This window comes from Pogona vitticeps, chromosome 3, assembly GCF_051106095.1.
Source record: "Pogona vitticeps strain Pit_001003342236 chromosome 3, PviZW2.1, whole genome shotgun sequence".
NCBI classification, from domain to species: Eukaryota; Metazoa; Chordata; class Lepidosauria; order Squamata; family Agamidae; genus Pogona; species Pogona vitticeps.
In genome coordinates, this window is record NC_135785.1 from 98,603,239 (window position 1) to 98,628,743 (window position 25,505).

At 39.7% G+C, this 25,505-nt stretch overlaps 1 protein-coding gene across 4 annotated transcripts in view; it reads left to right on the top strand.

The window, feature by feature from the left end:
- Positions 1-25,505, top strand: part of RHOBTB1 (Rho related BTB domain containing 1) — a 101,707-nt gene that overhangs the window by 35,969 nt on the left and 40,233 nt on the right. For 3 of the 4 annotated variants that reach the window (XM_020814713.3, XM_020814714.3, XM_020814712.3), the window contains 2 exons: positions 4,506-4,707; positions 6,693-6,796. In XM_020814713.3, the coding sequence (XP_020670372.3) occupies positions 4,516-4,707; positions 6,693-6,796 (296 nt within the window). In that variant the 5' untranslated portion in view covers positions 4,506-4,515. Of the gene's footprint in view, positions 1-4,505; positions 4,708-6,690; positions 6,797-25,024; positions 25,081-25,505 lie in introns of those variants that run through there. The other variant, XM_078390911.1, reaches the window with a different exon arrangement.

The following is a 25,505-nucleotide window of genomic DNA, read 5'->3' on the forward strand; positions in this document are numbered from 1 at the left end:
CGTGCGTAACACCACTTCAGAAAGTTCCAGAGCCTCAAAAAAGTGCCTCTAGCCTATACCACCCAGGCACAGCCCCACTTTCCTCAGTCCTTTTTTGTCTGCTACTGTGAAAACACTTAAAAGACTGCTCCAGAGTCTCACTTAACTTACCTTCATTCCTACCACGATAAGTTTTCCTTTTTTCGCTTTTTCCTTCTCCTTCGTTCTCTCTTCTTGGTGAAGAAGAAGAAGAAGAAGAAGAAGAAGAAGAAGAAGAAGAAGAAGAAATGTTAGTTCCTAGAGGGTTTTTGAGGCTCTGGATCTTTCCAAAGCTGTGTTGCGGAGGCACGCACACCTGTTTTGTGTGGATACAACGATCACCACTCAAAGAACCATAATTATGTACAAGTGCAATGTACATGGTGTTATATTTAAGGTGGGGACGGCAACTTTGGTGAGCTGATGGCCAAACTTTTTGCCCCCAGAAACCCGCACAGATAGTACCAGGCTTAGAAATGCACGACATTTGGCAGGTGGTGAAATCAAGACAGCAAGTGGCAAGACATTTTCTGGCAGTTTTGTGTTTTTTGTATTGAGAAGTGACTTTCCAAATGCAAACAGTGATATAAGAGATTCTTCTAGAGGCACAAAATCCTATTTTTTTTTAACATTAGCTTGGCATGGAGTTCTCAGAATTGCTGAAGGGGACTGCATGCCGCTCTTAAGTCACACTTCGCCCATCTGTGGTTTAAGGGAACAGAACATTGGCTAAAATGGCACAAATACCTATACAAAATAAAGTTTTTAAAAAATACAGTTTTTAAAAAATTATGAGCATTAAAGTAGAACTACCAAATATGCGATCTGTACCTTTTTGCTGCTTTTAGTCATATTGTACTCCTATGTAAAGCCCTGCCTTTCCTTTGGCCTACAGGTTCAAATGATTATGGGTACAATGTTATAAATTCAGCATTGTTGCCTTAGGGGTAAGGTGAAGTAAGGAGAAATTTATACAAAAAACCTAAATACATAAATGCTGTAGGAAGAAGTGTATAGCAATTTTCTCTGCCTGGAAAAAATACATGAAGATTAGGCTTGAGACTCAAATGTGATAGAGGCTGGATTGAACACACAACTTTAAAAAAAACACTACAGACTAAATTGCTGCCTTGTCTTCTCATAATCTGCTTTTATCCAGCTCACATTTGCTGGTCAGTTATTATGTATGTTTGCCCATCAAATGCCAAACACTTTTCCTGTTTTGGTTTTTTCTGTTTAGTACATACATTTTATTATTACTTTATCTGATTGCATAATCGATTTAGCTGAAGCCTAAATTAGCAACAGTCATGGCTGTTGATGTCTTGTAGCTGTGACATTGCAAAACAAAATATCTGGATTTATACAGATTTGCTTTAGCCCCCTCCTCCTCTGGGCAACATTTAATCATTTTGCTGCCTGTGTACTTGTGCTTCTTTTTTATAAGCAGATCTAGAGAATCTGCCAGCTGTTGATTGTATAATTCAGTGTCACGGTTCCTAGTTTAATCATCATCATCGTCTTAGAACTGCAGAGCTGAAAGGGTCCTTATGGATCATCGAATCCAGCCCTTGTCAAGGAGGCACAGGGAGGAACTGAACTCTCAGTCTTTGGCTCCACAGGCAGATCCCTAAACCACTGAGCTAACCACTAGCAGTTCTAAATATTTAATCCGTCTGCTGTTCTTTTTTTTTTAATAATTGGATGAAAGATTTTAGTTTTTCTTTATGCTTCCCATAAAATTGCAGAAGAACCAGGGTTGACCAAAAACATTTTGCTGTCAGGTACAGGATGCCTCTCCCCCAGTTTTACATACAGACATCAAGCAAACTGGCACTTTAAATGTTCTTCAATATTGGAGATGAGACAGCATCTATCACACCTCTGAGAACAACAACTTTGGGGGTAAAGGATAGATCTGCTATGTGGCACAGACAACTCTTGTCCTCTAATACTGGTTATTGCTTCCTCCCTTTCCAAGATTTTGTCCCTGAGGCAGCTACATTACTCTTCCTAAGGGTAGGGCCAGCCCTGAGCTTGACCACATAGCAGAGGAAAATGAGTAGAGTAAAGGCTATTATGTGTGTTAGTTAAAAAGAACTTTTGCATTCAAGAGAATACCCTTGAAGCCCACATGGTAGGGAAAAGCAAAGCAGCAGGAGAAAGTTATCTTGCTTGTGAACTTCCTAAAGATGTGTCTGGCTAGAAAAATAACACCAGGTCATTAATTTTGATCCATCAATTCAAGGAATGTGTTCTTATATTATACTTGTAAAACATGTTGTCACAGTCTTGGTTGTATCTCAGCTACAATGGTTGAACATCCTTCATAGGTCTGTCTTGCTCCTATATTTTTGGAGCATCTGGTTTGGTACAGTTGTGTTAAGAGATATGGGTTGTTCTTTGAGAGAAAGACACCGGAATGCAAAATGTTCTAGCCTCGACTTTCCCCAACAACATAGCTTTCCACGTGTAACACATTTATTTATTTATTTGTTTTTCTGTGGTGGAGCATTTCTTTCCTCAAGCCCCGCCCACCTACAGCATGAAAATGTATAGCCCAGGTAACAGACTGACCATGTTTCCAGCCCACCTGATATTTTCCTTTTCACCAGTTGGTGCAGTTGCTTTGTGGTTAACATAGCAGCAGGGCTCAATTATTCTTCCTTATTTCCCTCTCCTTATTTGTCATTCTCTGACCTTGTCATTATTGTCTTGCCATCTTACTGAAGACTGTAATTCCTGCAGGCACGGATCATATCTCTATGAATTGTGTCCAGTAATGTTTTCTTCTGTGATACAACTTCCAATATGTATAGACTAACTTGACAGGCTAAAACAGTGGTTACAAAACTTGGGTCCCCATATCTTCTTGAACTAAAACTCCCAGGAGCTTTAACCACTAGTTGTGCTGGTCAGGGTTTATGGGAGTTGTAGTCCAAGAACATCAGGTGACCCAAGGTTGAGAAGCACTGGGAAAAATTGTTCTGCCCTAGACTAGCAATAAATACATTGCAGCTCAGGCCTCCTGTTACCTAGTACATTTCTTTTCACACTTCAGGTAAGATTTTGTTTTTAATTGAGTCAAGTCAGTTAAAACAAAAGAAAAATTAAAACTGGCTACAATCCATCGATTAATAAAACATTTCATGTTGTGTCTTAGAAAATGCAATTGATTAGAATGAGCAAATATTGAACAGCATTATAGCATTTAAAGCTACTGGAAGAATGTTTTTAGTGCATGTTCTATTGTTATGAACGCTAAAAAAGCTGTGATTTTTGCAGCACATCTAATGGCAAAATTGCTTGCTCCCTAATAACGGTTACTTAAATTTGAAATTGCTTTTTTGTGTTAGAAAGTAAAGTGGAACAATGAAATATTTAATTATGTTTTGATAGCTATTGAGCATTTCCAGGAAGGCTTCCATTTAAATAAATACAGAGATTAATTTTCTGCAATATATGCTTTGGGCCTACTCTTTCTTCATATTTGCATATAATGTGGCAGAATAGAGTGGAATCCTCACTTTTTTGTCCCTCCTGTGTCTGATGGCTGGAGTTTTAGCATAGTGCTCATTTGCATACATTTGCTTATAAATCCAAGATTTCACTTTGTGCAGTGTCAGTATCTGTAATAATGTCTGCTTCCCATAATATAATTTTCTATATAGGGGAACTTACATTGTATTTAATTAGCACACATCCCACCCCAAATACATGTTTTTCAATATTTTTCTTTGCATACTGGTGAGCCACACATTTGAAAGTGAATATTTACATTCATAAATGGTACTCAGAAGAAAGCACACAGACTTTGGTGGAATCAGTTTATTGGGAACTTTAACAATGCTTAGATTAATTCTCGTTAATCTGATTATGATAACTGTAGAGTTGAAACAATGGTTTCTCTCTTTGTTCTCATAATTTGCAACCACTTTTGTCATTTTATGAAACCTACATGTGTGTTCCGAAGTATATTCAGAAATAATTTCACCTTTTGCATTTGCTGAAGGGTGACGTTGGTGTAAACACGATTGCTACTTAAAGTATGAAAGCAGATTTGCAATTAAAGCTGCTGCTGCTACTCTTTGAGTCCTGGCAGCAGCCCTGGCTCCACCATGCTTTATCTTCTTCAAGCAAGTTTGTGTTTATAGAAAACCAAGCAGAAAATGACATACTAGCCGGAAGCAAAGCATCCAAGGTCAGAACAGCTCTGAATTTCATGAACTGTGTGAGGATATATAAATCAGCTCTGGCAGTAGTAACACAGTTTAGTCTTTCCAGGTTTGCTTTGAGCAAGTCACTGCTGGATAGCTCAGTGGTTTAGGCATCGGTTGGGAGTTCGCTTCCCCACTGAGCCTCCTTAACAGAGGCTGGACTCAATGATCCTTGTAGCTCTGCAGTTCTCAGATTATTATTAAGTAAAAGAAACAGAATTCTGCTTCAAAACAATCATTTTAGAGGCTATTGTTCTTGTCTTGTTACAGTTTCTGGTAGATGGATGCTGACATGGACTACGAACGACCTAACGTTGAAACCATCAAGTGTGTGGTTGTCGGTGATAACGCAGTGGGGAAGACTCGCTTAATCTGTGCAAGAGCATGTAACACCACCCTGACCCAGTATCAACTGCTGGCAACTCATGTCCCTACTGTCTGGGCAATCGATCAATATCGGGTCTGCCAAGAGGTATGTATGGTAAACTTCAACCAGTTGTGGAAAGTATTATATACAGATTTTCCTTGGCATGGACCAACCAGTCCTTTTAGGTGCTTACCCTTTGATGCCTCCTTTAAAAATGGGTTGACTGAGCCCTGTCCTTTGGGCAACCTGTTTGTTCAGAAAGGAAAGATAATACCAAATGGGCCAGAGGGTTATTCTTCTATTAATATGGATACAATAGTTTTTGAAATGTTTCAGTCCAACTGCCCACTTTTTACATTGTTGCTTTTTGCAGTATTTATATTGCTTTGGAGATACACATCAGTCTTATCATTCTTATTTAAGCCTTATTCAGGTGTTTCACAAAAGGGCTTAATCAACAGGCTCTTCCTTTTCTCTCCATCCATCCTACTTCTTTCATAAGGACAGCTAACTCTAAAGAGGAGAGCAGTTTTTATTATGTCGGCTCCCCACATGATTAGAAAACTTGAAAAATCATGTGGCCATAACTCAAGATTATCAATATATAGACTTCTGTCTTCCATAGGTTTAGCTCTCCATATGCAAAAGCCAGGTTGGAGGGGGTGGGGTTAAGCCTGTTTCCTCTGATTAATGGTTAAGGTTAACCCTTTTATTGAAGACCTGTTTAGATTTGTAGTTGGGCAGTAATTGGAGATATTTCTGTGATAGTATTGTGACAAAACTGACGTGGAAATAATATGGCCCTCGAGTCAGGTTTTAAGGCTTCATCATAATGTCATGTTTTCAAAAGAGTTTGTAAGTGTGCTCATAGCAGGTTGCATGTAGATTAATTTAATTCATCTTTTAATCCAACTTCTAAACTAATTTAATTCATATTTTAAACAGACATACTACATGACAAACTCTTCCTGTTGATTTCTGTGCTACCTTGGTTTAATTAATTTGATCAGGCTGCAGCCCTTTATCAAGTAGGTCCTCATTATTTCATAGAATACAAGTACTCAGCCTCGCTAGCATGCCAAGCCATTGTGGTTTTGTTCACTATAATGTACAATGTAACAGAGTCAAACCATGGTTTAATACTACTTGTCTAATACCATAGCACAGCAGAGTCTAGATGCAGAGCAATGTGCATAAATATGGTGGTCTGCTTCATGACAGACTGTAGTTAACACAGGGGTAGTACTTTGCAAACTCAAATCAAGTCATGTGTTCTTATTTCTGGCCTGACAGCCAATCCCAAATCATTGTTTGCCAATTAAGACCTAATGGCAGGCCATAGTTAACCATGGTTTGATTGTGTTATAGAGCAAGGGTGAACAATGCCTCTCAGCCTTTCAGTCTCGTGTCCTACCAATCAGTCTGACAAAGAATCTGGTTGCCACTCTAATAGGAACAAACAGCCCATTTTTCCTGAGAAGAACAGTTGTTAACATATCATTTATGGTAAGTTTTAAAACTGCAGTATTATTACTGCAGTAAATACTACCAAAAATAAATCTGTACATAGCAGAAAACTGAATATAAATGTTACTTCTACAGTAACTGAAACACAAAGGGCTCCATCCAGTTGTTAGTTCTAACTAAAATAGGTCCATTGAATTAAGTATTGACTTAATATGTCTCATTCATTCAGTTAATCTATTGTAATGGCAACTGAGAATGGGATTTAGCCCAAACATGATAATTAAAAAAATGCAATTGTATCCTGAGGAATAAATTTTCCTGCTATGTATAAAACATGAACGAACAGGCAAAAATAGTTATCTAATGAAAGACTTTCATCTTACCTGATTGAGTACCATGCTGTTCTTTAGCAGTCTTCACTAACCTAGATCCCCCAGATGTTGCTGGATGACAGCTCCCACCCAGCCCTTTTTCTCTTGTAGGTTAAGAATGATGAAATTGTGCTTCCGTAACATCTGGAGGGACTGGGCTGGAAGAGGTTATTGCTTGCTGTGCCTTCAGACTCTTCTTAAGGGTGTTGTACCTGCAGCAAACTTTAACTGGTGAAAGTATACTTATTTCAGGTTCTTGAGCGTTCCCGTGATGTTGTTGATGAAGTGAGTGTTTCTCTCAGGCTGTGGGACACATTTGGAGATCACCACAAAGACAGACGCTTTGCTTATGGCAGGTATGTGGACATTAGCCCAGCTTTTTGTTTGCAAAATGTAATAGGGAAAGAAGCGTGGCTTTGAAGTATGAAATGTGAAGCATTAAACTGATTGAAATGATTCATATAAACCATCATTCAAAGAACAGAATTATAAATGTATATATTTTGGAAAAGAAGATAACTTGTTTAAACTATATGTATTTTATCAATGGGCTAAATCTTCTGAGTAAAACACACAACATGTTTTGTACAGAAATATTATAAGAAGAGACTAGAGTATTGTATTGTGCAACACTTTGATACCAAGAAAGACGGATGGACGGAAGCCAGAGTATTGTTAACTGCTTGACTCTGGCCTTGGTGAAGGGTAACAAATTCACTTACTACTGATACTACTGCAGTGCCAGGTGTGTTTTAAAGAACACAGTCATTCATGATTCTTCAATAAGATAAATCCTTACCAACAATGCTTCCTTACCAACAAGCATATCATGAGAACTTTGGTTCACCTGACTATACCCCATAATATGTAGCATTGGTTTTCCCCGAGGCTGTCCACCTCTCTCATTAATGGCATAGACTGAAGAAATGCTCTGTGTCTGTAGTTCTCAGTTTACTGGACTCAGCAGAGGCCTGGCAGGATCCGAGGAACAACCTGATTAAAATTAATATAGGAATGCAACCAGGTGGAAGTTCATTAAAGGGAACAGAAGACTTCCTCCCTACTTCCCTAATTTAAATGTTATCAAAGGGAATAAGATGCAATCCCTGAATAGTGTGTATTTTTACTTCAACCTGGTAGGTCACTGGCTGTGAAACAGCTGCTTTAGGTAAACTCCAGAGGCTTAGGTATCAAAAATTGGTTGTTATAGAGCACAGATAGATTTGACAAGTGCTGTTTGAGAAGCAAAAGTCCAAAATCTTTTTTTCCCATGCAGATTCGGTTGCACAGGTCATGGAATCCTGGTCTTTGCGTACAGGCTAGCTTTAAGTTGCTGATACTAAGTTTGTGTTGGCTTTGTTTACTTTTTGTTTACTATGTGCTTTTATTATCACAAATTGTACATTGGGCTTTGTTTGAAGAGGACCTTTACTTTGCAATACTTGAAAAGCAATTTCTTCAGTGATCTCTGTCATGAAGATACATTAGTATTTATATCAAGTTCATTCACTGAATGATTCACAGACTTTATAGCCCCCACCCCCACATTCACGTAAATACAAACAAGTAATGTACTCGACTAGTTTTCTAATTCAGCTGTTCCTCACATAATGAGAAAGATGTGTGGCATATTAAACTTTTTATGCTTTTATACTGATATGTGAATCCTTCAATTTATTCCCTCTCCACACAACAACAATAACAGCATCAACCTGTGAACTTCTAGTACAACACTGCAAATCACAGTCCTTGCTGAGGATGGAGGGGTGAGGGTCATGAAGACAACACCCACAGTGCTCACTTAATAATTAATCATAACTGGCTTTTCCCCAACATGGTATCTTTAGAGCTCACTATGGAACAAAAAACCATACATATGTTTTCAGGGTTGGGAAATTCTTCATCCCAATATTATTCCCACTACACTTAGGGCAATTTTTGGTGCCAGCTAAAACAGATCTATTGATTCTGTGGGACTTACTTAAGCGATGATTGAGCATATCCCACTCTTCTGCTGGATCTGTTTTAGATGATATGAACAACTGGATTAAAATAGAAAGTCTTCATCCTCAGTCTTATTCAGCAGTCACCTGTGGATAAACAAGAGACAAAAGACCCACAATGCGATGGCTCTTACAGGGGGAGAAACTGTTGAGTCTGCAAACCTGGTTCTAGCAAGACATAACTCTAGGTAGGGAATGCAATGTTTCCAGGGCTCTTCGTGGGTGCTAATTGTATGGCATGTCTTCAGTATGACTGGTGCCATATATTACATAGGCATCAGTCCAATGCCTTTGCAAAAATCTACCACATAATCAGACCAATGCCAATAATAGAAAGTTTACAAACATTGTGGCCCTTAATTATATTGGTTCATGAGTGGTGGCCCTTAGCTTTAATTTCTGAGATGGATTGTGAGACAGTAGGAAATGACAGTTATGGTAGTAAAGGTTGTTGAAGACTGAGAAGGAGATTCATGGCTTGGGAGAGGAAGTTTCTGACAACACAGAAAAGCTTTGGTGTGCCACTGGAGGCTTGGTTGTTCTTCCTGCTGTATAAAACGGCTTTCACATTCATTTTCATGACAGAGAAAACCTTCTGGTGATTAATTTTGCGTTCTGTGCCTTAACAGTTTTTTTTCTGAAAAACCACCAAAGCCCTAATTAAAGATCCTGGTTAAATATTTTATTGCCGCCAGCAGACTTAAATGCATCATGCAGAGGCTACAAAGTGTACAAGACATTTGTCAGACAGGCGCTAGATAGTAATCTATTCAAGGGTTAGCAAGTTTAAAATCCAGTGGTTTCTGATTTTAGCAGGGCTAGCTGTGTCTGTGTTTACCCTTTGCTTCCTTCCTTGATGTGGCCTTAGAAGATATGTCAACATAAACTCTGTCACTGAGCAGATTAGAGGAGATTAGGAGGGCAAAATGAGTCATGTTCCAGTATTCGTAGAGATAAGAGGGTAGGATAACAACATACTTTGGTCCTTATCCTACAGAGACTATACACATAACATGATTGGGAATAGTCTGACAAGTGACATTATTTGATTATAGAAAGACTAGTAAATTTGGACGTGTATCATGAGAATTGGTGAACAAAATTCTCAAAAAGTGATTTTTCTCAAAGCAAACAAACTCAACAAATATTTATCATTTTCACAAAGCAGTATTTTTAAATAGCAGGTATGCCTTATACCTTTCATCCACTGTGGGTGGAAGCAAGGGGAAATGGTTTAGAAGTCTAAGCACACATGCCCCTTGTCAAGTTTTCATTCAAAGCACAGCCTCAGTGAGTGTGTGATATCATATTAGTGAAATGATGAGTTTTCCCATTATTTGCATGCATGCTGTAGGCTAAATAGGATCCTACACATTTTTTTCAGTTTTAGGTATAATCATCATCTTAGAACTGCAGAAGAGACCCTGTGAATCAAAGAGGCAAAGTGGGGAATAAAGCTCCCAACCACTGGCTCCGCAGCCAAATACCTCAGTCTTTGAGTTTTAAGTATGTATGATTGAAGCGTGAAGGGTTGAATTTGAGTAACACTATACTTGTAGATTTAGACTGATGCAGAACTATGAATGCGAGCAACAGCTCGTTAATTAGTTGCAGTTCACTGCCATGAGTTATGCCATTACATTTACAACACCAGAATAAATCTACAATGGGATTCCGGCCACTGAGTGTAGGTTTTTGAACTTGGAAATAGTTTGCTCCACTGCTTCTTCACATTTTGCTCTTATACAAAAACATACCCTTTCTCTCTGTCTCCCCTTATTTCTATGATCTTGATTTTACTGTTCTGTTTCCCTGCTTTAATTTTGGGACAGTCAGACATTATATTGTTGCTTGGTGCAATTGTGGAATTCATAGATACCTTCATATGTGCCATCTGTATCTAGGCAGAATACCTAATTTAAATTCTGCATCAATTCATGTTTCAGTTATTACCGTACTGTGTGATTAGGGTTTTGTTACTGTAGACATGTGTCAGGTCTGAGAGAGATTCTGCCTGTCATTGCTAATTATTAGGAATTATACAGTCAGGTTGCTGAAGTGTTCAAACAATAGTTCATAGTAATGATAGGGCACTTGGTACTTGTCCTTTGGGTAAATACTGATCTGTTGCATTCAGGAAATACTAATCTGTACTTACTTATTAGGTTTGGTGTAACGTGATAATTGGTTAAGCTTTTTTAAAACTGAGGTATGGCATTAAAAGCATGGCAAGTTATTAAAAAAATAGTCTTCACTAAACATAATGTAATGAAGTGGTACGTTCTGCTTTCAATAGCCAGCAGTAGCTATTACAGGTCAGGGAAGTGCAAACAGTGATCTGGGTATGAAAATAGATGAAGAAAAGAGAGTGTGTTGTTCATACCTACACATTGTTGAAGGCTTCACACGTTTAAAGCTGGTGACAGGAATGGAGCTGCTTCTGTACACCTGATATGCTTATCATAGAATCATCATAGGGTTAGAAGAGACCTTGGACCTCTTCTAGTCCAACCCCCTGCCCAAGGCAGGAGATCTCATGCCATCCTGGGACAGATGAACTGGCTCCTTGATTATATGCAGCCAGGTTATCAGTCAAGACAGCTGTCCTTGGGCAAAACTACACGTGGACAAGACTGCACAGTTTGGGCTCCTTATTAAGACTGAGAGAAGATGACATTTCTTAATTTGTTTTCACTTTCCCTGAATGGGATCTAAGGAAGCCCTGTCATTACCAGAATAGTTTGTGCATTCCTACAAACCTGGACCATGTAGTAAATAAAGGTTGAGGAATGAAGGGTCCTTCAGATATTGTTGGACTGCTGCTCCCATCAGCTCTAGCGAGCAGAAGCAGTGTTGAGGAGCCATAGGAACTGTGGACCATCATCATCTGGGACATCACATGTTTCCCATCTCTGCACCAAAATTAGAATCTTTTATATGTCTATTCATACAAGCATTCCGTTGAGTTCAGTGGGCTTCTCTCAGGTGAATTGACATGGGGTAATAGTATGAAGTATTTTCCCCCTGAAGCTCTCAGTGTATTTATTTTTATGGGTTGATAGGATAAATTTACCAGGATTTTCACATATATGCTGAAATTTAGTAAGAGAGTTCCACCTTCCATAGTCCATTTACAAAGTGTGATAAATTTATTTATTTAATGCATTTATATACCACCCTTGCATGCAATGGATTAGATTGTGATTTAATATCAGATCAGACAAGAGCCAGTGTGGTATAGTGAACAGAGTGACAGACTATGCCTCAGGAGGCCTGGGTTCAAATCCCTGTTCAGCCATAGAAAATTGCTGGTCAGTTGCAATGTGCAATATACTCATTGAACATCTCGCATATCTTAGAAACCCTACTAGGGTTGACATAAGTGAGAAACAACTTGATAGCACATAACAACAAAGAGAATATGCTTAGCACATATTTTAGAAAAAATTATCCTGCCAGTGATTAAGGCATTATTTTGTTAGAAAACACATTTTTCTTTTTTCAACTATCTAACTTTCGTGTATTATGCTTTGTTTTATTCAGCAGAAGGTGAACATGAATTTAATCTGATTACTGAGGCATGTGGCTTTGATGAATTCTTGTTGTTGGACAGAAAAATGATAGATAGGAGAAAATATTTCTTCCTTGTGTTTAATTTGACTCCTAATCCTCCTTAGGAAGAACCCACTGAAATCAGGGGGGACTTTACTTAGGCAGTGACCAACTTATCCCATTGATTTCAGTTGTCTATTGTAATGTAATTTGGTTTGCATTTCCAGGATTGCTTGTGTGAATTCAAAAAAATAAAATTGATTGGTATTCACTATCATTAATGAAGTTGGACATCCACTAGAGTAAAATTTGCTTTGGTAAATTCCTGTAAAAATGTAGGGGATCTATTCTGACAAAAAATACTTTGTGTCTATCACAATTTTTCTTCAGTCAGTATATGATTCACTTCCAGATACATATGTATCACTTCATAGAGGCACACTGCTTAGGATACAATCAATAAGTTATACAAGTCGAAAAATGTTGACTTATATTTGTTACTATTCCAGATACATGCTGTTCATAATGATTCTACCCCTTCTATTAGGAACACGCAAATCTGTATCAGTTTCTTTGTTTCTCTATCTTCCAGTCTTGAGTTCATTCTGTTTGTTTCCCTATAAGTTTCCATGATGCCTTGTTGTTGTTGTTTAGTCGTTAAGATGTGTCAGACTCTTCGTGACCCCATGGACCAGAGCACGCCAGACCCTCCTGTCTTCCACTGCCTCCCGGAGTTGGGTCAAATTCATGTTGGTAGTTTTGATGACACTGTCCAACCATCTTGTCCTCTGTTTTCCCCTTCTCCTCTTGCCTTCACACTTTCCCAACATCAGGGTCTTTCCAGGGAGTCTTCTCTTCTCATGAGATGGCCAAAGTATTGGAGCCTCAACTTCAGGATCTGTCCTTCCCGTGAGCGCTCAGGGTTGATTTCCTTTAGAATTGATAGGCTTGTTCTCCTTGCAGTCCAGGGGATTCTCAAGAGTCTCCTCCAGCACCACAATTCAAAAGCACCAATTCTTCGGCAGTCAGCCTTCTTTATGGTCCAGCTCTCACTTGTTTACATTGCTACCTGAAAAACCATAGCTTTGACTATGCGGACCATTGTTGGCAATGTGATATCTCTGCTTTTTAAGACGCTGTCTAGGTTTGTCATCGCTTTCCCAGGAAGCAGGCGTCTTTTAATTTCGTGGCTGATGTCACCATCTGCAGTGATCATGGAGCCCAAGAAAGTAAAATCTGTCACTTCCTCTATATCTTCCCCTTCTATTTGCCAGGAGGTGATGGGACCAGTGGCCATAATCTTTTTTTTATGTTGAGCTTCAGACCATTTTTGCACTCTCCTCTTTCACCCTCATTAAGAGGTTGTTTAAGTCCTCCTCACTTTCTGCCGTCAGAGTGGTATCATCTGCATATCTGAGGTTGTTGATATTTCTTCCAGCAATCTTAATTCCTGCTTGTGAGTCCAGCCTTTCACATGATATATTCTGCATTTAAGTTAAATAAGCAGGGAGACAATATATAGTCTTGCCATACTCCTTCCCCAATTTTGAACCAATCAGTCCTTCCATATGCAGTTCTAACTGTTGCTTCCTGTCCCACATATAGATTTCTCAGGAGATAGATAAGGTGGTCAGGCACTCCCATTTCTTTAAGAACTTGCCATAGTTTGCTGTGATCCATACAGTCAAAGGCTTTTGCATAGTCATTGAAGCAGATGTTTTTCTGGAACTCTCTAGCTTTCTCCCTAATCCAGCGCATGTTAGCAATATGGTCTCTAGTTCCTCTGCCCCTTCTAAATCCAGCTTGTACTTTTAGGAGTTCTCGGACCACATACTGCTGAAGCCTACTTTTAAGATTTTGAGCATAACCGTGTTAGCCTGTGAAATGACTGCAGTTATACAGTAGTTGGAGCATTCTTTGGCACTGCCCTTCTTTGGGATTGGGATGTAGACTCCAATCCTCTGGCCACTGCTGAGTTTTCCAAACTTGCTGGCACATTGAGTGTAGCACCTTAACAGCACCATCTTTTAAGATTTTAAATAGTTCAACTGGAATGCCATCACCTCCACTGGCCTTGTTGTTAGACAAGCTTTCTAAGGCCCACTTGACTTCACTCTCCAAGATGTCTGGCTCAAGGTCAGCAACAACACTATCTGGGTTGTCCGGGGCATCCAGATCTTTTTGGTATAATTCCTCTGTGTATTCTTGCCACCTCTTCTTGATGTCTTCTGCTTCTGTGAGGTCCCTGCCATTTTTGTCCTTTATCATGTCCCTCTGCACAAAATGTTCCTTTAATATCTCCAATTTTCTTGAACAGATCTCTGGTTTTTCCCTTCATAGAATTGGTCAGTTTCAGCCTCTTCGGCATTGGTGGTTGGTGCATAAACTTGGATGACTGTGATGTTGAAAGGTCTGCCTTGGATTCGTATTGAAATTATTCCATCATTTTTGAGATTGTATCCCAGTACAGCTTTTCCCACTCTTTTGTTGACTAGGAGGGCTACTCCATTTCTTGTATGGGATTTTTGCCCACAATAGTAGATATGATAATCATCTGAATTGAATTCGCCCATTCCCGTCCATTTTAGTTCACTGATGCGCAGGATGTCAATGTTTATTCTTGCCATCTCCTGTTTGACCACATCCAGCACCAGACTTTTCTTTCACTTCCAGGCGCGTCCACAGCTAAGTGTCCTTTCGGCTTTGGCCCAACCACTTCATTAGCTCTGGAGCTACTTGTACTTGTCCTCTGCTCTTGCTTAGTAGCATGTTGGACGCCTTTCGACCTGTGGGGCTCATCTTCCAGTGTCATATGTTTTAGCCCTTTGTTTCTGTTCATGGAGTTTTCTTGGCAAAGATACTAAAATGGCTTGCCATTTCCTGCTTCAGGTGCATCGCATTTAGTCAAAACTCTCCACTATGACCCGTCCATCTTGCATGGCATAGCCCATAGCTTCTCTGAATAATTCAAGCCCCTTCACCACGACAAGGCAGCAATCCATGAAGGGGCCATGTTACCTTAAAGTCTGAATAAAAATGTGTGTGCATTTTTTACATCTTTCTCCTAATTTATATGTATTTCTGTTTGCAATTTTGGATATGCAAAGTGTGGTGTAGTAGAGTAACGGACTAGGACACAGGAGATCAGGGCTCAGATCTCCATGGGCTCTTTAGCCATGGAAACTCACTTAGTGCGTTGTGGAGCTGATAAAACCAATCCTTAAATATCTCACTTACCTTGAGAAGCTGTACAGTGATGCCCCGCATAGCGACAATAATCCATTCCGAAAAAATTGTCGCTATGTGGATTTGTTGCTACGCGAGGCAAAAAAGCCCATAGGAATGCATTAAAACACGTTTAATGCGTTCCTATGGGCAAAAAACTCACTGTTCTGCGGAAATCCTCCATGTGGCTGCCATTTTCGCTGCCCGGTAAGCGAGGAACAGGCGCGAAAACACAGCAGGCGGCCATTTTCTTCACCTGGTGGCCATTTTGGAACTGCCGATCAGCTGTTCTTAACACATCATTATGCGGTAATCGGTAAGCGAAACACCGATCATCAGAAAGCGATGTTTTACCATCTAAAACATCGTTATGCGATCGCTTTTGCAATTGCAAAAAACACATTGCTATGGGGATTCATCGATAAACAAATCGCTCGTCATGCGGGGCACCACTGTATTAGGGTTATTATAAGTTGGTTCTAACTTGATGGCCCATAACACACATTCAATTTAGACTAATACAGACATTATTGCAAACAATTTCCTATGCTACAGCACATTTCTATGTTAAATTGACTACTATAGAAACAGTGGGTGAAATCCTATTACTTAGTATAGTAAGTTGCAACTAAAGTAGGTCCAATTGAATCAGTGGGACTTGCAAAGGAGTTGACTCACCGAATACCTACTAATTTGGTAGCCATACTCTGGTGTGACTCACTATGCTAAGTAACAGGTTTTCAGCTAGTGTGTACACTTTTCTCTAATGCAGATATTTTGTCTGCATTTTTTAGATCCTGCAAAGTTCAGGGAGATGCATATTCTGAAGAATAACTGTACTTTGGTTTGCAAGTTGGTTCTGGGACTGTGAATTAGGCAGGTGTGTTTTAAAATTACAAGCAAACAATTTTATCCATCATTCTCACCTTTAGTTATCTTGTGAAGAATCTAGGTCTCATCCTCAGCATCATGTTATGGTCTGAAAGTAATTGGAGAGCAGTCTTGTTGTTTTCTGAGTGCCATGAAAGCTCACTGCAAAATTAGGGAGAGCCTGGAGTTCAAGAAGGATTCTTTCTGACAACTTATGGTGAACTTCAGCAACACTTTAACCTCCCGCTCTTCCCCCCCCCCCCCCAAAAAAAAACAGTATACCTTTTTATGGACTTCCAGTTGCCTCAGATTTGCTCTGTTGAGGCATTTGAATGCATGAGGCAAGGGAAAAAGGTAACCTGCCCATTTTGTTGTTCTCTGCATGTGGAGAGGCACAGATGGAAGAACAGAGTATCCTCTACACATAGATCCTCTCCCTGTGATCAAGACCACACCACTCCCATTACACAGAGAGCCTTCAAATATGTAGAGCAGACTGTCTTCTTTTTAGTTTGTTGCTCTTCCCATGCAGCAACTGAGGGAGAAAGATCTAGTGGTTCAGATGAGCCCTTTTCTGTCTTTAGAGAGTATCAGTTTGATGTTAGGGTGAGCACACTTCTCCTGCTCCTTTACTGCATGCTCGTGGCCTTCACCCTGGCCCATCAATCCTTACTCCTGTTGTGTTTTACTCAATTATATGTCACATGATAAGGTATACTCAGTGTAACTGTTTTGAAAATTAAAAGGTTTGTTCTCTGATTTTTTGCTGAACTTCTCTTACCAGATTAAAAGATGGACTTGCCACTGGCAGTCCAGCAACATTTGTGTGTCCTGCTTGGTACAGTATTTACTTTCTTAGAACTCTCTCTGCTTCCTTGCCTTCCTGTATTTCTCGGGAAGGTAGGAAGAGACTAGTAATTTATTCCTGCTGGCCCTCAGACTATAACGAAGCCTGTCCAGAATATTCATGTTTGTGGCTGAGACCGTCTCTAGACCTGCATAGTACAAAAATATTGATGGAAACTGCTGTCATTGTAATTGTTCAGTACAAGCAAGATGCTGAATCGAGGCCAGACAATTTCTTTTCTGCATTTTACTACAAAAAGTGGACCACATAAAAGACATTCTCTGTGCTCTGTTATAACGAAATGGTGCAGATATGCAGCCAGACCTACAGTAAGCATCAAAACAGCCATTTAAAATGAACATGATGGAATGTAACTTAATGTGGTTTAGCAAAACTAAACTTCTAAATATGCTTATATGTATAATCATGAATTCCTTATTGTTCTAAGATTATTAATATTTAAGTACTTAAAATGTTAGAACTGGAAATATTAAACTAATCTTTAAACAATACGCATGACAGACTATCCAGATGGTTGCATAGTACTTGCCCATAAAATCTTATTAGCCTATTATTTTTCTCGAGATTGGCTGTAATCCCTAATTGTTTTAAGCCTTGAATGAAAGAAAAGAAGGGGTAAGAGGAAGGTCAAAATCTTGTTTGTAGAAACAATATCTGGTACTTACAAATATAAGGTATACATGAAATATGGCTGTAGGGAGGGAACATGAGGCCCCTACCACCTGCAGAGTTCAATTCCCAGTGGCTGGACCACAGAAGTGGAAGGTTATGTAGCTCAAAAAAGAATTATAGGAAAGCACTGTTTTATTTTCTTTCTCATTTACTGTTGCTTTCAGCCTGATGGATGTGAGAAGTTGAAACAAAACAAAGATATGACATGTATAAGGGGGCCTAGGGTTGCACTATTCTCCCAACATGCCACACGCTAAGGAGGAACAATAGTCAACTTACGTGGGGTTTTCTTAGGAATCAAGACCCCAGTTGTATGTCTCTTGGCTCGTGGACCACTATAAGTTAGACCCCAAACATTACCATATTTTTCTGTGTATAAGATGCCCCCATGTATAAGATGCCTCCCCACTTTCTAATCCAAAATTTAAAAAGAATCTGAATGGGGCTTGGCAAGTGTAGGGGGAAACGGATCAAAGCGCTGCAGGATCACTTTGATCCCTGCTTTCCCCTCCACTTGTTTTTGTTCTCTCCTCAGCTTACTTCCGTGTATAAGACAACCCTCAATTTTTAGTCTAAAGGTTTTAGACAAAAGTATAGTCTTATACACGGAAAAATGCGGTAAATGTGTAGCTTGTAGCTCTCTATGTGTATTGTTTTATTTGAATGTCAGTGTGACTTGTCCAATTTAAATGAGTACTAAAGCACAGAAGGAGGAGCAGATGAACCCTTCCCTTACATTTTGTGACATCTAGTTCCTATCCACACTGCATGGAAGTTAGCACTTGGTTTGGGGTGCTCCCATTAGTTAGTTCTCTGAACAAGATGGGAGCATGATTTGGGAGCTTTCCCGCGGTTGAGAAAAAGAAGGATTAAACTTCGCTTCCCTGTGTGCTGGAATTTGGATCAGGATCATAGCCTCCCTACTTGCTTTTGAGTAGAACAAAACCACAGAAAATTACAGTCAACCCTCGACTTACAAACGGCTCTAGTTACAAACATTTCGACTTACAAACCGCTCTGATAGAAAAATATTGACTCGACTTGCAAACTTAGATTCGAGTTACGAACCGAAAAAAAACATGCGGGAGGTAGGGAAAGCGTTAAATTTGAACTTTCAGTTAACCAAGGTCTACCCGTATCACCTGCGTGAATCAGAAGGTGAGGCTGAGGAACCTGACACCAAGAGAGGCCCGGAAGGAAAGAACTAGAAACCGGGCCTTCTCGGCAGTGGCTCCTCGTCTCTGGAACAATCTCCCTCCGATGATTCATGCGGCCCCTTCGTTGGGTATCTTAAAAAACCAACTGAAAACATGGATGAACCGAAAAGGGGGGAAAAAAAGCGGGAGAGGCATTCTGGCTTGCAAAGCCTGGGTCAATCAGCACAACATGCTTTAAAACATGCTTTAAAATTGGCTTCGTTGAAAAAAAAAAGATTTCAAAAGTGCTTTTAAAGCTGTTCCCTGCCTCCCCACTCCTTTCCTGAACTTTTCTTGACCTAAGAAAAAATGAAAAAATATTCCCCTCTAGTGACAGAAGGTGGAATAGCAGCTTCCCATTAGTTTCTGTGGACAGAAAAGAGCAGATACGGATTAAATGGTTTTCAATGCATTCCAATGGGAAATGCAGATTCGACCTACAAACTTTTCGACTTACAAACTGCCTTCCAATACAGATTAAGTTTGTAAGTCGAGACCCCACTGTAAGGACAGCAGCTTTAACATAAAGTGGGTATCATAATTTCTATCACTATGCATGGCAGATTGAAAATCAGAAGGACCCGCCCCCTTTCATCTTACATATCACCTGCTTTCACCTGCTGTCAGGTCATGAATGTTCACATTTCATTTTATATCTCATTTATGTTTTCATGCCAGCTTTCTTCTGGTGAGTGCAGCATGGTGCTTATGTCTCTTCTGTTTCCTCCTGTATCCTCAAAACCACACTTGTGAGGTAGATCGGGCTTAGCCATGGTCCAAGGTCTTTCAGTGGGTTTCGTGGCTTTTGCTTGGGACTAGATCCTGGGGTTCCCAAGTGGCACTCCAGCACGCACATCAGATTTTGCACTAGATTCTCTCTCGACACTTGTAGGAATAGATTCTCAGCAAGTATTCATTCCCGCAGCCTTCCTCCCTCCATTTATGGGACTGTAGTAAAAAAAAAACCCCACTTTTAATTTGTCATTCCCAAGAAGGTTTAAACAGATAATGTGTCTTTATGGAAGGTCTGGATTTGAAGAGGCCTGCCTAGGTTTCATGTTATTAAAGCAATGAGAGGAAATGGAAGAAGAATTTGTTCTTTTAAGAATTACAAATAATGAAATATATTTGACTAAAATTCAGTTAATTGACTGTGGGTAAAAAGTGCACTAAGAAATGTTATATATATGTTCAGTTGCTGGGTATTAATTTGGTTTTCAGGCTTTTATTTACTTTTACAAATACAGGCGCACGCGGGTCTTGTAAAACATTAGGTATGATAATTTAAGTGTTGTAATTTAGTTAGCAGGTCAAATATGAGCTACTGCTTGTTCAAATTAAATTGAGTTGCTGGCTCAGTATGAAGAGGCCCATCTCCATGCAGGAGAAAGGCATCTGAGTAAAAAACTTGTGATAAAAGGAAGACACTTTTTCTTATATATGAATTCCATTTTCTCTGCTATCTGTGTACAACATACCATTAACTAAAAGTGCATGTTCATTCAGGTCTTCCATGGTACATCAAATATTCAGTAAATCAGCCCCATGTTGTTGTAAGTATAATTACTGGTGCTATTTTTATCCCACTTAATCATGAAAGTTTCAAGCAAGCAGCAACAAAAATATGTTAACTAGCAATTACTATGTCTTAGGACTTAAAATGAATAGTGAGGTGACCCCTCTCATAGTCATATTAGATCCGGTGAAAATGAGTAGGATATAAGTTAATCATACATTTTCTGCTGATTTCAATGAGTTTTCCTAACTGTTGGTCATACTCTACTCTGGGTCATATGGCCCAGTCTGGATCCATCCCATTGTTTACTTATCTCTCATACCAGAATCCAGCCCTGTTAATCTTGTTTTTCCTCTTTTAAAAGACTTATGAAAGATGTTTAGAGACAGATTTTGATGATCCTCCAAATGAGAGGAATGCTACAGCTATGAATTTGTCCGTTTTTCAGAAAGGCTATTATGTCATGAATTTTAATTGTTTTCCTTGCAATTTTAATGAAACCTTAACAATACTAGAAGTAGCTTATTAAGCCTTCACGGAAGTATCTGCACAGGTTTGATTGTCTCCAAATACTTCTATCACATTGTGGGACTGGTGTCAACTGGTGTAGAAATAGAGTTTAAATAATTTCTAGTAAACCTCCACTCTATAGTAAACCGCCCAGAGAGTGCTTGAAGCGCTATGGGGCGGTATATAAACAGCACGCTTTGCTTTTGCTTTGCTTTATAGCTGATGAATCTGCTGCTTTAGAATTGTTTGATTGTTTGTTTGTTTGTTGCCCTATCTAAAGAGTTACAGATGCTCTCCTCTCATCCATTCGTGTTAAGGTTCCCAATAAATACTGATACTTGATAAAGACTTGATGTTGAATGTTTCAAGCTCTCGAAAATCCTAAACATTCTATGTTTTAAAAACTAACTTTCTCCTCTCAAATCTATATGAACCATAAACATGTTCTTCACAGTGTTGTATCTAGGGTAGGAAATAGCACTTTTAGGAATGAGAGGATCTTTGAGGAGGCCAGTGTTGATCAACATCTGTAGATTTTAAAAGCAAGAAGTATGTGTGAATATTAATGATTCCAAGGTGAAGATGGTTGTTCTGAGGACAGTGGAAGTGGTTTTGAAAGCATGTTCTCTGTCCTGAAAACACAGGCCTCAAATTGCACCAATGGAATTGGATTTTTTTATCACCTTCTTCCCATAATGCCACAACCAGAAAGCACCCCCAGGGCTAGAGGCATTATTTGCATAGCCAGCTGAGATGCAGCTGAGCCCTTCAGGTAGATGTCAATGGCAAAGAGAAGAGTGTGGCTGACCTTCTTTCTCCTCGTCTCTCTCAACGGGTACTGCCGGGCCAGTGAAATAGCCCACAGCAGCAGTGACGTGCTAGTAGGGGGATGGTTTTGCCCTGGTTGTGGAGTGGAGGGAAGGGAATGGGGGTCACAATTATGCCTTTAACAAAAATAAAATAAAATATGCAGTTACAGTGCATTTAACATGATGTGGTTGAGCATAATAGTTGCAGACTGCAAACAGCACAACTAACATAACATTGTGTGTGTGCGAGAGAGAGATAGAGAGAGATTTTGTTCTATAGACGTATATGATTACGGCAATATGGTGGAATAGCTAGACTCTTAGGCAACAGGTTCAATCGTCTGTGCACCTATGCATCTGAACTGTGAAGCTCAACTGACCCTGGTCCAATATGTACAGATCACTCTACATTACAGGCTTATTATAAGGATAAAAGAGAGAGAGAGGCCATGTGCACTTTCCTGTGCTTTTTGGACAAATGGTGGGATAAAAGAAATAATAAACCAGAGCAATAAGTTATTTTTGGGAGAAAATTGTATGCTCTCAAGTCAATTCTGACCCTTTCCTATGTTTTCTCAGTAGTGAGCAATGCACAGAAGTGGTTTGCCATTCCTTTCTTCTAGGGGTGCTCTTGAGTTATGCCCCTCACCTAAGGTTACACAGGGTAGCCCTACTCCTGGGAAGTACAGTGGAGAATTAAACTCCCAACCAATATCTAGCCCACCGAGCTTAGCAGCCAGCTAAGTTCATTTTAAGGACCAAAACAAATTGTTAGGTGTTGTTTTCTGGATTTTACATGCAAAATATCAACAAAAAAGTTGCTTTTATGATGGTTGTTGTGGGTTTTTTGGGCTTTTTGGCCGTGTTCTGAAGGTTGTTCTTCCTAACGTTTCACCAATCAATGTGGCCGGTACCTTCAGAGGACAGGAGTCAGAACTCTTGTCTGTGCTCTGGTGCAATTTGTTTGGGTAGTTGAGTATTTATAGCTATGGGATCAGCTTTTGTCCTTTTCAGGAGATGGGTGATTGTGGTGTTCAGCATATTTTTCGTTGTGGATGTATTGTTGTGATAAGGGGGAGAGATTATCTGTCACTGTGATTGATGGGTGTTGTTAGCTGGTCTTATGTGTGTAGTGATCACTGGTCCTTGTGGCCAGCCCCAGCAGAACACCATGGGGCTGGGGGGGGGGAATCAAACCTACGCACCCACACAGCCAGCCCCAGTGGAACGCTATGGGGCTGGGGGGAAAACACACCAGAACACAAAAAACATCACAGCACACAAACATAACCCCCCCAAAACTCAAACCCACCCTTCAAAACAAAGTAAATGTACTTACTCAGGAGCAGAAAGCAGCTCCAGGCAGTCCTGAAGCCTCCTCCAACGCACTCACTCTAACCATTGGGGCGAAAGAGCTACAAATAAGCTCTTCCCCAACCAACGGTTAGCTCTCTAATTTGAATTCCCTGCCTTTTTTTCCCCTGCCTCTTTTGTTTACAACTCAAAGCTCTGGACGCAAGTCAAAGCAAAATTTTGTGGTCAGAGCTGGTCGCAACTCAAAATGGTCATTAAGTCGAGACATTCGTATGTCGAGGCACCACTGTACACATTTTCTGTAGAGTCTAAGTCTAGAGTGACTCTGAATTACTGTAAACCACACTATGCCTTCAGTAGCCATCTCTTAGTGAGCAAAATAACTATTGACCACAGTGTTTGGTTCATGACAGAAGGATGGAAGCACTTCACATACAATGCAACTCATTGTTAGGGATCAGGTGAAAGAAACTCTCATCTCTATCAATTTTTTAACTTAAAAATGAGGGAGCAGAAAATGGTATCATTGCTTTTTGCTATGATTCCTGGGAGTTTGAACTTGCTTGTGTTTCTCTATGTTATTTTTATCTGTAGCAATTAAGGAGGATTTTTTTAAAAGTCTTAAAATCTTGTGTGTACTATGTGATGAATATTTCTTGCTCATGTTGCTTCACACATTATATTTTTCTATATGGAGATAATTATAGTAAAAAGGAGTGTTCTGTATGTGGTACCAGAGTTGCATCTTCTAGCAAATTCAGTACAGTGGGGTCTCGACTTACGAACGGCTCGACATACGAATGTTTTGACTTACGAACCGCTCTCATAGGAATATATGGGCTCAACTTACGAACTTAGATTCGAGTTACGAACTCTTTTTTTCCTTTTTTTTAAAGCTAAGTCATCTTAGGTTAAAAGGAAAAAAGAAAAAAATATCCCCCTCTAGTGGCAGAAGGCGGAATAGCAGCTTCCCATTAGTTTCTATGGACGAAAAGAGCAGATACGGATTAAATGGTTTTCAATGCATTCCTATGGGAAATGCAGATTCGACTTAAGAACTTTTCGACCTGAGAACTGCCTTCCAATACGGATTAAGTTCATAAGTCGAGACCCCACTGTAGTTAGGCAGTCTGTGCATGCTGTTGCTTGTGTGTTGGTGAAAGTAAGATTATGTCTGAGTTCAGTACTAGGCAATATATGTTTCAGTCTACCTTTCTCACCCTTATATCGGGGTGGGGATGGGAAAGGAATGTAAACTCTGAAGCAACCCCTTATTAGTAAAGAAATTAAATACAGTGGTGCCTCGCAAGACGAACTTAATTTGTTCCATGGTTAATGTCTTGCGAAAAAATTGTCTTGTGAAATGTGGTTTCCTATAGGAATGCATTGAAATCTAATTAATGCATTTCTATGGGCAAAAAAAGTCAGAATAAAGTCAAATTTGTATTTGTGAAGGCTTTCACGGCCGGGATCTAATGGTTGTTGTGGGTTTTTCGGGCTCTTTGGCCGTGTTCTAAAGGTTGTTCTTCCTAATGTTTCACCAGTCTCTGTGGCCGGCATCTTCAGAGGACAGAGCGTTAGGAAGAACAACCTTCAGAACATGGCCAAAGAGCCCGAAAAACCCACAACAACCAAAGTCAAAATTAGTTTACAAAGGGTTTATTAAGTGCTCTTAAAAGCCATACATATTGTGCAGATTATTTCAAAAATTTCAATTAAAAAACTTTAACTTTTTAAACATCATAGAAAAACATTTAAAAATCAGCAAACATGAGGCAGGAACAGAAAACAGAAAACAGTGGTCTTACGAAGCATGGCTATAGGAACATTCGTCTTGCTAGTAATCAACCCCATTGCCAAAACCATTTGTCTTGCGAGTTTTTTGTCCCGCGAAACATTCGTCTTGCCAGGCACCACTGTACTGTCCTCTTCTGAAGCTGCCTGTGAGCAGGGCAACTTCAAACATATTCAGCCCTACTATTACGGCAAATTATTTTTAAAATATTGTGCATGCTTCTCACTATACCAATCTGAATATATGTATTTCAGGCTGTTTTGACAGTTTCGCACATAATACCTGTACTTAAGAAACTTCACTACTCTCGGTAAAGTATAGAATTGATTTTTTCTTGTCCTGCTCCTACCCAGGCTGGTGCATGGTTTTGCCCTGCCTTTGTTGGATGTATATTTACCCCTTTATATGCTAGGCCACTCCTTTCATTGCAGTCTTGTTTGTTGTGAGCATGCACACATAGGCTGTGTTTGGACATTGCAATAAACCATTGCTTATTGTGGCAGGAATGAGATGCAGTGAGAGTCGGACTTGTGTAAGCTCACCCGCCTTCCGGTGCAGCTGGAGGAAGAACATCAGAACCATTTAATTCTGTTCGTTGGTAACCTCAGCTTAATGTTGTGTCCAGACTTCAAACAGTGGTTACGCTAACTGCGGTTTTTGAAACTCTGGGGTTAAGAACCTGTGGTTTCAAGTTGACTTTAAAAAATAAATAAAACACCATAACATTAACCATAA